This window comes from Mastigoproctus giganteus, chromosome 14 (assembly GCF_048544385.1).
Source record: "Mastigoproctus giganteus isolate SK-2022 chromosome 14, ASM4854438v1, whole genome shotgun sequence".
NCBI lineage: Eukaryota > Metazoa > Arthropoda > Arachnida > Uropygi > Thelyphonidae > Mastigoproctus > Mastigoproctus giganteus.
Window position 1 is genome coordinate 39,738,852 of NC_143588.1, and position 13,877 is coordinate 39,752,728.

At 35.8% G+C, this 13,877-nt stretch overlaps 1 protein-coding gene across 1 annotated transcript in view; it reads right to left on the reverse strand.

Annotated features, from left to right (window-relative positions):
- Positions 1-1,358: 1,358 nt before the first annotated feature.
- Positions 1,359-13,877, reverse strand: part of LOC150075076 (acidic leucine-rich nuclear phosphoprotein 32 family member A-like) — a 141,477-nt gene continuing 128,958 nt past the window's right edge. Inside the window, exon 8 of the mRNA XM_090388271.1 lies at positions 1,359-2,218. Within this exon, the coding sequence (XP_090244397.1) occupies positions 2,166-2,218 (53 nt within the window). The 3' untranslated portion in view covers positions 1,359-2,165. The remainder of the gene's footprint in view (positions 2,219-13,877) is intronic.

A 13,877-nucleotide genomic window follows, 5' to 3' on the forward strand; every position in this document is an offset into this window, starting at 1 on the left:
GTATCCATCCATTTAAGAAGGCTTCACACTGCTGTAATATGTCCACAGAGAGCTGACTGCAGATGGTCACATCTAGTCTGACATATTTTTTAAAACCATTCTCGAACATATGCTTTACTTGATCTGGCTTTGAATGGGCTTAACACGGCTATTGATACTACTCAGAATTGTATTTATGAAATTATATAATCCCCTGTCACCAAGTTCTACAATTTTCAGTCAGCATTGTAGATCACAATAATTAACTATGGAAACAATACAGTTAGACATTGGATAACACTTTAAGAGTAGGGAAAGTGACATTGTTGACAGCCCCAAAGCAACAGATAACAAGAGCCAGTAGAGCTGATCAAAGAGCACTGCTGCATCACAACATGCAAATTGTGTGATGCAGTAGGTATACAGAAACGTGCTGTGATAAACATCACAAGGGACTCCAAGGTTTGCACCTACCTGGTGGGTCCCTAAAATGCTGACACGAGCCCAGAAAGTCATCGGAATTGAACTTCTCCAGCGCTAGAGTGAAGGAGAGGTCTTTCTTTCCTGTGTCCACCATTATGACCCTGAAATGAAGAGTCAAGAGTCTTTCCATCAAAATTCACTGCACAGTGAATTTTGCACAACCATGCTATAAAAGATGCAAATATATCTTTCTAGGCATTATGCTGCTATTATGCTTATTTGAATGTGAAAATATAATTACCTTGCACATTCTGCAGCTTGAAATTGTTATTGTCGAGTTTTAAGTGCATCAGCAAGTCAAATTTTACTTGAAAAATTAATTTCTTGGAAGACCTTAGCGTTACTTATTCGAAGTAGTGCAATGTCATGGCAACTTGTCATGAAGGTATTCACAATATGAGATGTAACTTAAACAATGCCGCTACTGCAAATTTGCTAATCTATATTTAGCTGTGTTTAAATGATGCAATTGAACTAAAATACATATTATTCAATTCTAAAAACATGACTTTGAGCTAATAACCAAAACTGTCCTGTCATTACAAGATATGCTACACAGTACTGATTTCACTCACTGTTAAAATTTAATATTTAGAAATAATAAAAGAAAAAGAGTATAGTCAATGTTTTCTACTGTTGTTAGTGGACTTTACATTCTGTGCGGCTGATCATGTATTTGGAACATTATATCATTTTTAAAAATATCTGAAATATACTTTTTTTTTTTTCAACAACTGGCAATAAATGTTAAATTTTATAATAAATTATGTTCTTTCTCATTTCATCAAATTATTTGGTTGGACATGCCACTGCTTATTTTTCTTCATTGTAATGATAAAGAAATGGCACAGACTCCTATGTAATATAGCACTATTTTAAAAACTACAGAAAACAAAAAACATTCAGTCTTTTATTATTTTCAATCCAGTGGAAATTTTTACATTGTAAAATAATTTGTAAATTTATTAATGAACTATTCTGGTCTACATCTGGTGATACAACAGTCGTTTTCCTTACAATATTTCTCAGCTTTGCTCAAATGTACATACAACATAAACAGCATTCTGCTGCATATAGGATGCCCAACAATTACATATTCAATATAAAATTTTACATCAAACTATTTAAAATTAATATGCAACCAGCAAACAATTTCCTTAGAAACATTTGGCATGTAAATTCAGTAGTACTAATCTTTAACAGCTCAGGTTGTATTACCAGGTATCTCAGTCACACGGTGATGTAAATAATGAAATGATTCAGGGTAAATGTTACACTTTTAAAAATATGATAATGTAAAAGATGGCTGAAATCTAAAAATCATGTTTGAAAGTGAATAAAGCTTGTTTCTAAACTACCAAAATTTTTCATACAAATTGTTCACATGATGTGTGGAGGTGTAGATAATGGAATGATTACTGGTGACTTTAGTTCAGAAAGAAAATGTCTGGTTCAGAAAAACTGTACACTTTCTATTAAAAAGAGTTAATTTATTTCTGTGTAATGGTATATAAAGTCTGATTGATTTCAATAATCTACCTGACACAGATGTGTCGCATTCTTAAAGCCTGAAGTTTGTGCTCATTTCATAATAAGCAACCACTGTCCCACAAATGGTGATTTTGATGATGTATTATATATACTGTACATAGTCCTGTTGATGAGGTGCTCGTGATGTAGATTGAAATGTTTCTTTAAAGAGTTCAATCATCATCTCCATCATCCCTTTTCCTTTTCTGTCCTTTGGGTGACTCACCTAGAAAAAGGTAAGTGCCCAAATTATAAAATGCTAAATTCAGAAATAATTCAAAAATAACAAGACAGTAAAAGAGACCAAGATCTAATTAAGCTAAATACTTCAGTTATCAAAGCATTTCAGTAAACTTTTCCTGTACTTAAAAAAATATAACTGCAATTTGAAAATAACAGCTTTACTATATAAAAAAGAAAGACAAAATTATACAATAGTATTTTCATTTTTTAATCGTAAGAGTTCAAATATACAGTCGCCTGCTCAAACTGTTTACAAATGTTTTCAATCACTTCCATCACAAATGTGGATAAATATATTCAATAATCAAAGGAGTGAGAAAAGGCTATAATGGGAGTGCAAGTTTCTTAACTCTGCAATAGTATCAGTAGTTTATTGGGACATATAACATTATTCTATCAGTGCTGCAATGAAATTCCCTTTCTCAATGTATCTTTGTGTTTGGGACTTAAAAGTTAATATCTATTGCATGAGAGAGTCATTTCAAGATAAAAGGCTATTTGTATCTTTACTAATGACACAGTTTAACTTCTGCAGATTTAGAAGTCACTCACATTGTTGTTTACACATGGTTATTAAGCAAAACATACAGATAAGGAACTTCCTAAGGTGTTACTGTTTTTGTTTCAGTGTAAGAAATGAGCTTCTTGCTGTAAATTTGCTGCTATAAAAGTGAATGTTGTTCACTTGAAATGGTTTACTGTCTCGGTCATTTATTTATTTAACAAAATATTGTAATTCATGTGAAGTGCACTATCAGGGATGGTCAAAAGGTTTGTGGACTGATAATAAGTAGAGGTACAGTGCTAAATTTTTTTTTTTTTTTAATTACATGTCCAGAAGTCAACAGAATTGTGTGAGTGAGAAAATACAGACAAAATCAGTCACTGTGCAGTCTTCCAATATTTTGGAGAGGAGGAAAAATGCCAAAGGCAATTTATGAGGAAATGGTTAGAACGTTGGGAAAGAATGCCCTTTTGTATTCCATGGTTAAAAAGTAGACAGCAGAATAAACAAGGAAGGTGCCAACACTGTAAAAGACCTGCAATATCCACTGCAAAGTTGTTGACAGTGTGCATGTTCTGTTAATGAGTGATTAGCAAGTAACAGTTCAGCACACTGGCGTGTCTTCCTTGGGCATCTCATCTGAACATGTGTACCCCAAAGTTGTTGGCAGTAGATCAAAAACACACAAGAGTTGTGAAGTCAAGTGAATATTTGCATGGTTTTCAAGCAGCAGCAAATTTCTTTGCAAGGTTTGTCAACCATGCATAACATATGAACCCATCACTTTCAGCCAAAGGCAAAGGAGAAATCAAAACAGTGGAAACACGGCCAAAGAGAGCCAAGTCAATTCCTTCTGCTGTAAAAGTGATGGCACTGTTTTTTTTGGGAAGCTGTTGGAGTGTTGCTAGTAAATCATATTCAGAAAAACCAGACAGTGACAGGCACATTATGCAGACCTTGTGAGATGCTTACATGAAAACATCAGACAAATGCTGAGGAAAAGTCAAAGAATTACATCTGTGCTTCACCTGTTATTGGCATGGGTGCACTGCATGTGTGGCTTTGAATCTGGGAATATCCACCATTTTCCAGATCTAGCATCATTGGACTTTCACATATTTCTTAACTTGAAAAAAAAAAAAAAAATACCTAGCTGGCATTCATTTTCCCACTGGCAATAAAATCATTGCTGCAGTGGACATTCCTAGAGGCCCACAAGAAAAATTTCTTTGCAGCATTTGTGGCAAAGTGCATTGACACCAAAGGGACTGACTATATTAAAAAGTAATGTTACCAGAGTCGTCAGATAAACCCCTCATATTTTGAGCCCAAACTTTTTGAATGCCACTTTTATTTTGAAAACCTTCTGGCACTTCGTTTAAGATAGTAGTGTAAGTGTTCAACACATCCACCTTCAGGAATTTCAGCACATAAATTAGATAACAGGTACAGATTATTTACCAACAATATATCATGCATATACACTCCTGTCAGAAAACTTGGAATCACATTTAATTTTTCTTTATTTTCGATTTTTTTTTTTTTTTTTTTTTTTTTTTCAAATCGAAAATGAAGAAAAATTAAAGGTGACTTAAGAATTAGGGATTCTTGCAGTTTTTTGAGGGGATCTACAGGAATTTGCAAGAAGATGAAGCAACTGTAACCTTTCTCTGCAATCTTGTACATCATGTCCTTTCCCAGATTGTATTGGATGCAATACAATGCATTAAGGATGCAATCCAAGTTTTAGGAGCACAATCTGCTTTTAGCTTAGCTAGCATTTTTTTGTGTGGATTGTCTGTTAGAAATAAACTGATTGATGGCTTTCAACAAAGCTATTACAAACTGTAATAAGGAACACGGAACCAAAAAATTTTGTTTATAACAAGAGTACTACTGTTCACAGTTGACTGTCAAGAGCATTTCCAGAGCTTCGCCAGAAAGATGAGCTGAACTGTAGTTTTCATCTGCCTGAATATTCTCAGTCACCACTACCATGAGAAATTATTAAGATGCTGAGAATGACTTGAAAATAATTTATAATATTTTCATCATTCATAATAGTCTGGTAGGTTACCGCACTGAAATTCACCATACCTGATACTTCATTTTAAAAAAAAATTGACTAGTGAAAAATACCAGAAACATCTGTGAATGGTTCAAAAAATCTGTTCTCCAAATATGATTACATTTAAGCTGAAGTTATTTCTAGGCAGCTTGCCACCTGTGAATTGTTTTAAGCCAGCAAACTTTTTCTGCCCTTAGGAATTAAACAACAGAAAGTCAGTTGGCCACCAAATTTGTTTAGCATTTACAATATTTAGTCAGAGCCATACAACTTCAACTGGGTGCATTAAATTTTTGTAGTAGTAACAATTCATTGGATTATATGAACATACAAATCACAACAATGGCTGAACCCATCTATTTTCTTTTACAAAAATAAATCTTTAATTATGTTAGTTTTTAATTAACTTCTTTCTAAACAGAGAGGGCAGCTTCCTTCGGAGTGGAAATGGTTGGAGTTTTTTTTTTACCAACAGCTCACTATGGTAAAGTTTGGAGTGGAAACCTGTTTTGATGTTCGTCGTACATTCTCTGCACTTCGCTATGACTGATTACTATGACTGAATTAATTAATTAATTGATATTAATTACAAAAAAATAAATCTTAAATTATGTTAGTTTTTAATTAACTTCTTTCTAAACAGAGAGGGCAGCTTCCTTGGGAGTGGAAATGAAAACCCATAAATCAAGTTTGATTTTTGTTTATTTTATTTTTTTGAATAGCTAGATCGGCACGGACCCCCCTGAGGATCAGCAAAATGGTGGTCAATCTTATATATGCATAACATGTTGTGTGTGTGTGTGTATATATATGTATGTATGTATATATATATATATATATACACACACACACACACACATATGCATGTTACAGATAGGGGTCTGTAAACTTTTTTTCATTTTTGAATAGGTCCAGATTTCAGTAGTTTGGGGAAACACAGCTATATGAACCAGTGGCAGCAGTGTTATTATTCAGATGTTTCTCATGGCTGTGTTCAATAACAAGAAAAGGTTTTCAAGCTTTTTTAAGTCTGCGTCCCCAACCAAGAAGAAAGAGACAGAGAAACAACGATACCAATTATATTGCAATTGTGACACAGAAGTGAGGTAAAATCAAGTATAAAAGATGGATTCTCCATAAACCTGTAGAGTTGGTAGCTATGTTAAAGGATTGGGCATCTTTTTGCTAGATAAATTGAGTGTTTAAAGTGGAATCCCAAATTACACTTTTCTATAGCTAAGTAAAATTATTGCAAAGCAAAATATGGCCAGGCTTATAGCTTTTAAACATGCACAAGCCAAAGCAAGCTACACTCCCCGTCAGAGTCAGAAGGAATCATGGATCCATTTTACATCATATATTACCGGTCTACCAGCAAGCACTAAAGTGGTTTGAGATAAAATCCAGAAAATGAAGAGAAATATACATCTCACCCTTATCAATCCTAGACTATAATGGATGCACTATTGCAGAGCCAACTGCAATAGCCAATGCTCCAGGATTCCCCAGTTTCTGGTCCTGAAACATAAGTGAAAAACAGGTTTGTTGTTGTTTGTTATTTGGTTTTTAGGAGCATTAGCAACTAAGGCCATATTGCTCCAGGGATATGCAGTGGTCATTCCTTGACCTTTCCACATCCTCCGTATTTGGTGGGCACGGGCTCGAACGCAGTGTCTAATTAAGAAGTGTGTGTGTGTGTGCTATGCACTGCTGCTCCTTCCCACCTGGCTACGGAGGCGCTAAATTTCACACCATATCATGTTGGACCATATCATCCATTAGAAATGATTAAGCACCTTTTCATCTATGGATCACCTGCTCCTTTTATATAATAAAACCTATACTGAAGAGCAGTTACATGCCTGGCCCATGGCAACTGTTCTTGCCTTTGCAAAGCCAGGAAAGGATCTTAAAATCCCTACTTTATTATCATCCTATCCCTCTGACTAGCAGTCTGTGCAAAATCCTGGAGAGAATGGTTAATTGTTGTTTAATATGGAATTTAGAATCAAACCACCTTCTCTCCAACATTCAGTGCAGCTTCCTAAGAAACTGGTCCACTCTACACCATCATATTAGACTGGAATGCTTTCCTAAAATGTGAATATTGTATGTCTATATTCTTTGATATGGATAAAATATATGACCCAACTTGGAGGTTTGGCATCTTAAAAGATTTGCATGACCTCCGTCTTAGAGGGCATCTCCCCCTTACTGAAAACTCTCTCGTCAAGTGGTCCTTCCAAGTTCATGCAGGATCCTGCATTGAAGAGAGACAGAGAACATGAATATCTCATGAACTAATGAATGCATTCGTGTATTACGGAACATACTTTGTTCCAACTTCTGCTTGGATTTAATCGCATGTGCTAATGATAATAACTGATATAAACTGCAATCTTCTTCCAAAATGGATCAAGTTAAATCATAGGGCTATAACATATGTTCGTTGATTAATGAAAATGCTTCGTATGTTTTTACAAAAAACTCCATTCCTTGGGCAAATTATAGAAAAGTGTTTTTCTTACAGCAACACGATGCATTTTATAAGCCTGCCTTTATTGAGTTTTAAATAACAATTATATATATATAAAAACATATGATAATTTACTGTCTACAAAGAATAAAATAAGAAGAGTTTATTTAAAATTCTGGCAACTGAAAAATTAATTTTTTTTTTTTTTTTTTTTAGTTACTGACAAAGTTGTTTCTCACACCAAATGGGACTAGCACTGAGATGACACTTTCCAATTCAATAATGGGTGAATTAGTATTCACCCATTATTAAATGATATTTGGATAGTGTCAATATTTAAACTATTCAAATATCTGCCTCTTACAACCTTGTATGCTAAGGTTGTAAGAGGCAGATTTAGCATTGCCTTGCTAATATCTTCGTAATAAAATATAAGGAATATTAGAATACCAGCTGTTGTCATTCCTTACCACCTATTGTAGTAAGGTGATAGAAAGGCAGCAGCAGTTTTCATCAATAACTGAATCAGTAACTAACATTGCCACCTATGCAAAGGCATTAGAAAAAAACTTCACTAATGTATTTTATAGAAATGCCATTCCAACACTTTCACCTCTATTTATCATGCTTTAAAATTCTTATCAACTTGAACTGCATTTAATGCTGTTTTCAGTAAAAACATTTTTGCAATTTGTTCCTAAAAAAACAAGGGCAACAAAATATTTTTGTGCAGGCTAAATCCATGTGCATAACATCAATTATTAAAGTTAAAATTTTGCTTAATCCAGACAAATGGAAAACATATGTTGAGATAGAACTGTTTTAATAAAGTAAACTATAGCAAAAACAAATTAATACAGAAGTCAAGGAGACTCTTCATCAGCTGAAATACGGTAGTACGAAAACAAAATGCCGGTCGTGTCATGTGAAGTGTGGCACGAGTGTATGCAATAATTACTGTTAAGCTAGACGTTTGTAGCTGTGATTGCAAAGCACATACATGGGATGCATACCAATATTCATCACACTGAAGGATAACTGCCTCCATACTAGGTTGAATACGTGCTTCTTTATTTCAATTAAAATCACCATGGCAAAGCGATATGTGGAGTGATTCTGGCCACAATCGCTGGTGGTAATTTCGCTAGTGGTCAATGTCTAGGTGTGGGTTGAGATGACCAATAATGATCTACAACCACTGAGTGCTCTGAATCAGCAGACCAGATTGCCCTCGTGTTCTGAGTCTTCTGTTAGATTCCCCAATGTAACAACCACTGCAGTCATGGCAAGAAATGTGATACACCAAGCTGCTCTGTAACATGAGGGGATTGGCATTTTCACTCTCAAAAGGAGGAAAGCAGTTTTTTGTCAGGTAGCTGTAAACAATTTACCCAGTAGGCAGGTAGAATTTTAGAGAGGCACTGCAGTATGAATGACAATAATGAAGTTCTATTTTAATTTATTTTTTTATTTTTAAAATATTTGTTTTGCATTTGCAGAATTTTTTAACTTTATCATGAATACCGGATTCAGGTCTTTTTAGCATCAACTATTATTACAGCAATTGCCAGTTATAGTGATCACGTTTGCAAATTTAATTTTGCTCCTAATAAATGCCGATTCTAATAAGCAAAAATCAACTAAATGTCCACAGGCTATAAAAAATAAAGATACAACTACTTTAATAGGCAAAGAGAAAGCAATACTCTTAATCTGATTATCAGCAGTTTCATGCATTAAAAATCAGCAAATAAAAGAATTACTAGGAGGCAGGTGTACTGATGTGGTGTAACTACTACGATGTAAAGGGGAGAGATTTTGCTCAGCTAAAGGTCAATATACAGTGGTTAAAGACAACTTATGTTCCCTTCAGTGGGACTAACAATTACCTAACTTCAGATTCTAAATGGGAAGTATCCAGATAGGCTTTCCTAGATAGCCACTAAGCTTTCTATACCAATTAAATTCAAAACTGCATACAAACAAAAGTCAGCAGTCAAGACACTAATGGAGTTTTTATTATTTATTTGTTATTTATTTATTTATTTTTTTTTTTTTTAGGAGCATTAGCAACTAAGGCCATATTGCTCCGGGGATATGCAGTGGTCATGCCTTGAGCTTTCCACATCCTCTGTATTTGGTGGTCATGGGCTCGAACCCCGGTCTAATCAAGAAGTGTGTGCCACACACTGCTGCTCCTGGCTACAGAGGCGCCACTAATGGAGTTAGGCAAGCTAAGGCACATTACAAAACACCTTCAGCTAAGAATGCAAAGAATTCTTTGCTAATGTTAACTCTAGAAGCAAAGGGATAGATGAACCATTGGGTCCCCTAAATACAAACTGCATAACTATTGATGATCCTGTTCCGGTTGCTCACACGCTAGATGAATATTTTGCATCTATATTCACCTACAAAGAAGTTCTTAAGGATAGAAATACCAGCACACAACTTATAACTTAGAGGTAAAAATTTATGTAATAACCAAGAAATTGTTAAAACTAAAAGTAAGTAAGGCATTTGGGCCTGATGGGATCTATCCAATTACATTAAAACAGGGGTGGGCAACAGCCAGCCCACGGGCCGGCTGTGGCCCGCAACGATGTTGAATCCAGCCCCCTCGGTAAATGCATAAATATAGAAAATCCATACCTGACTACACTCGCCGTAAACGTTTGGTTTAATCGGGAATCGCAGCCAGTACAACAGTAACCAAGTGATTCTACACAGCGTCAAAGAGTTATTTCCTAATTATTATTGTCGCATCGATCGAACGAACGAAGTTCCTTTGGGTTTGACTTCTTATTGAAAAAAATAATATTGGTGCGAGATATTTTGTCTTTTCTAATTATTACAATTTTTAATTTAATATAATTTATAGCCCATAAAATGAGCCAATTAAAAAAAAAAAGAAAAATTGATGCCAAATGCTGCATTTTCAATGATAATTGGACATTCAGATATTTTTTTTAAAAATACATTAATAATTTGTTAATTCAAGTAATATAACATTTTTTTAGGTTCTGATTTTTTTTTATTAAATCGTTCAATCTATTCCGGCCCGCATCATGGTGCGAAAATTTCATTCGGCCCCCGCTGACGAAAAAAGTTGCCCACCCCTGCATTAAAAGAAGCAGCAACAGTGATGGACAAATCTTCAGCCATAATTATGATAGAATGCATGGATTCAGGAAAGGTCCCAGAATCCAAGTACCAGAATCCAAGTATTGATTGGAGATATACGAGGGGGGGGGGGGGGGTATCAAAAAGTTTGTACCCTAACCTGGATAAAACTTCAGTAGGAAGATGCCATTTTTAATATAAGTTGTCTACATATTCAATAACTAACAAATGAAATTTCGTTATCGTACACCAGAGGTGGAGCCCAGAATCTGAGGAAGGATGCTATGGTTGACAAAGTGGGGTATCGAGCAGTGATCAAGTTGCTGCATTTGCAGGGCAAGAAAGCTCAGGGAATTGATGAAGAAATGAAAGCTGTGTATGGGCAGAATTATCCATCCTATGACACTGTAAAAAAAAGTGGAAATGGAAGTTCCAATGTGGTCGTACAAGTGTCTTTGACGAGCCAAGAGAAGGATGGCCATCCACAGACAGTAAGATGGCCGCAAAGGTTGAGCAGCTGGTGCTAGTGACCATTTAATTGCAAATTCAGTGGGAATTAAGTATGCCCACAGCATTTTACATGACCATCTGCACGTCTAAGGTCTATGCACGATGGGTTCCAAGATGGTTGTCGCCTTTGCGGAGGTGGAATGAAATGTTCTCACCAACTGTTGGATTTGTGTAATGCGGATGCTAAGAACTTTTTTTAGAGTGAACCTACCCTATTCTCCTGACCTAGCACCATCAGACTTCTTGTTTCAAAAAATGAAGAAACCATTTTGTTGAAGCCACTTTGATTTTGTCTTAGGAAGTCATCAACAGATGGGAGAAATGTGTAACTATACATGGAGAGTACACAGAAAAGGATTTTCTGTGTTCCTGCGAATTTCACCTTTCTAGGGCTATTATTTCTAGGTAAGGGTACAAAGTTTTTGATACCCCCCTCGTATGAGTGTCTCTCAAAGTTCACCAAAAGGCAAAATGAGTAATTAGAGACCTGTTAGACTGACTTCTCTTCCGGGAAAAATAATGAAGTCATTGGTTAGAGAAGTAATGCAGGAACATCTAGACAGAAATCACAGCATCACTACCTTTACAAAGGAAGTGAATACAACCAATAACTGACATTGCGTACAATAAAGCTTTTGGAACTATCGTACATGAAAGACTATGATACAAATTGCAGCAGTATGGCATTAGGGGAAGCTTCTCCTACAGATAAAAGGATTGCTGAGTGGCAGAACATATATGGTAGTCATAAAATTGTTGCACACTGAACCCTCAAGGATGGGGCTCAGAGGATTCAGTGCACAGTCCATTGTTGCTTTAAATATTTATTAAAGATGCTGATGAACTCCAAGTTTAATATCTAAATTTGCAGATGATATGTGGGTTGATAGGGTGATTAATGATATTAATCAGGGTGTCCTAGTGCAACAGGATTTGAAAAAATTAGGCAATGGGCTGAGGAGTTTAAAAGTGACAAAGCAAGGTACTGCGTATGGGTAGCAGCAATCCCAGAATGATAAACCAACTGCATGATACCACACTGAAGGCAGAGACAAAAAAGGGAGGGGGGGGCTAATTAGGCAGTCAGGAAGTTCTCTGAGCAGTGCAGGCAGGTTTCTAGAACTGATCATGGGGTTTTGCCAGGAAGAAAAAGATGATTATCCTGCTGTATAAAAGACAAAGGCAAGGCCACATCTTGAATATTGCATACAGATCTAAGAACCTCATTTTGTTAAAGGAACAGGTTCAGAGAAGTATGAGATTAATAAGGGGAGCAAAATGTCTCTCTCTCTCAGGAAGAAAGACTTCAGTTCTGGAAACTAGGCACCAGCAAAAGAACTGACTAAGGACGGACTGAATAAGCTAAATGCTGATGGAATCCTTACTCTTGCTCACAACAACATACACATAAGAGAGCATAAAAGTAAACTGGGGAAAGTGCAGGTTAGGTTGGTCGCAAGGATGGTCAGAAAAGTGGCAGTAGTATTGGGGGGGGGGGGTGAACCGAATGATTTTCAGTACATGCATTTGACTTGACAATGTCCTGAGGGGATCAGGGGGAAAAAATGTTTTTCTCTCAATAGTTAGTGGTAATTTCAGAAATTATTTTTCCATTTCTTTTTGCCTTTCAGGTTAGGGGCTTGAACCAGGGTTGTTATGTTTGGTGAGTGGTGCTCTTGCCTTGCAACCTCCCGTTAGATTTGGGTTAGATGTATTTTTTGAATGTAGTGGTTGTGACGTCATAGTGAAAATAATTTTAATTTTATTTGTAGCATTGCATTGTGGGTATTTAATTGGTAAGGGTTGTCTTCTGGGCAGTTTATTTTGGAGTGGTTATGGTGTGGGCTGCTGCCTGCCCTGCACCTGATAACAGATTTAAAACTTGTATCTTCTATGCTGGTTTGCTTACAGCACTGAAATTAAGTTACAAGGCTGCCCATTTTCTCTGTTGACAGGTATACTGGCTGTAAGTGAAGAAACAAAGCAAGGGCTTTCAAAAGGAAAGGTGGGGTGCAGAAATGTCAGTGAGTGGGGAAAAAAAAACAAAAAAAAAAAAAGTATAGCATTAGTCAGTTCTGAAGAACAACATCCGGTTAAAGAAATATATGAATTTGTAGGTGTTTCAGAAAGAAAAGTAATAAGTTTATGGAATGGTACAAGTCTTATCAACCAGAAATCAGTGACAGAATTGTGGTTAAAATTTGCAATAAGTGGCGAATACTGCATCTAGTATGACGAAAAAAGATTTAAAACATGACAAGAACCTGCAATCAGCTAACCAAGGACCTTATCAGCCAATTTCTGCAAGAACATTGTGAAGAGAGCTTCGTGACATGGATATCTGGAGTAGAGTCCACTGAAAAGGGCCACTGTTAATGTTCTGCCCATAAAAAAAAACCCATAAAAACTGTATACTGAGATCATTAGTATAAGAGAAACAGGACATTTCATCCACACAAACTCGCAGTGGGGGAAGGGATGTGCCTTGCTGATTTTAACCATTATGAACTTAGGTCCCACACTTGGAATACTGATGAGGATGAATAAGACTGGTTATAAAAATATTCTGGATGATCAGATTGTGCCTTCTGTTGAGCATCTGAGGAACTCTTCATGATTTCAGTATTCCAGGATGACAACTTTATTTCAGAGAGCCTCTGTTTTAAACTGTCACAAGGAACATAAAGCAGAGCATTCAAATTGGAGTTAAGTCACTATATTTATACCATACGAAACATGTATGTATAGTACCTACTTTGAAAGACAGACAGTGAAAAACAAAACAGCATCCACAAAACCTGAATGAATAACATGATTGATTGTTTTCTGAATATTCCAATAATATAAAGTAACTGAATCCCTTCCAACAAGAATTCATGAAGTGGTTTGTGCTAAGGATTACAGACTATTAATCGAAATATTACACAGGATGACTTAATTTTTTGTGGTACTTGTATACA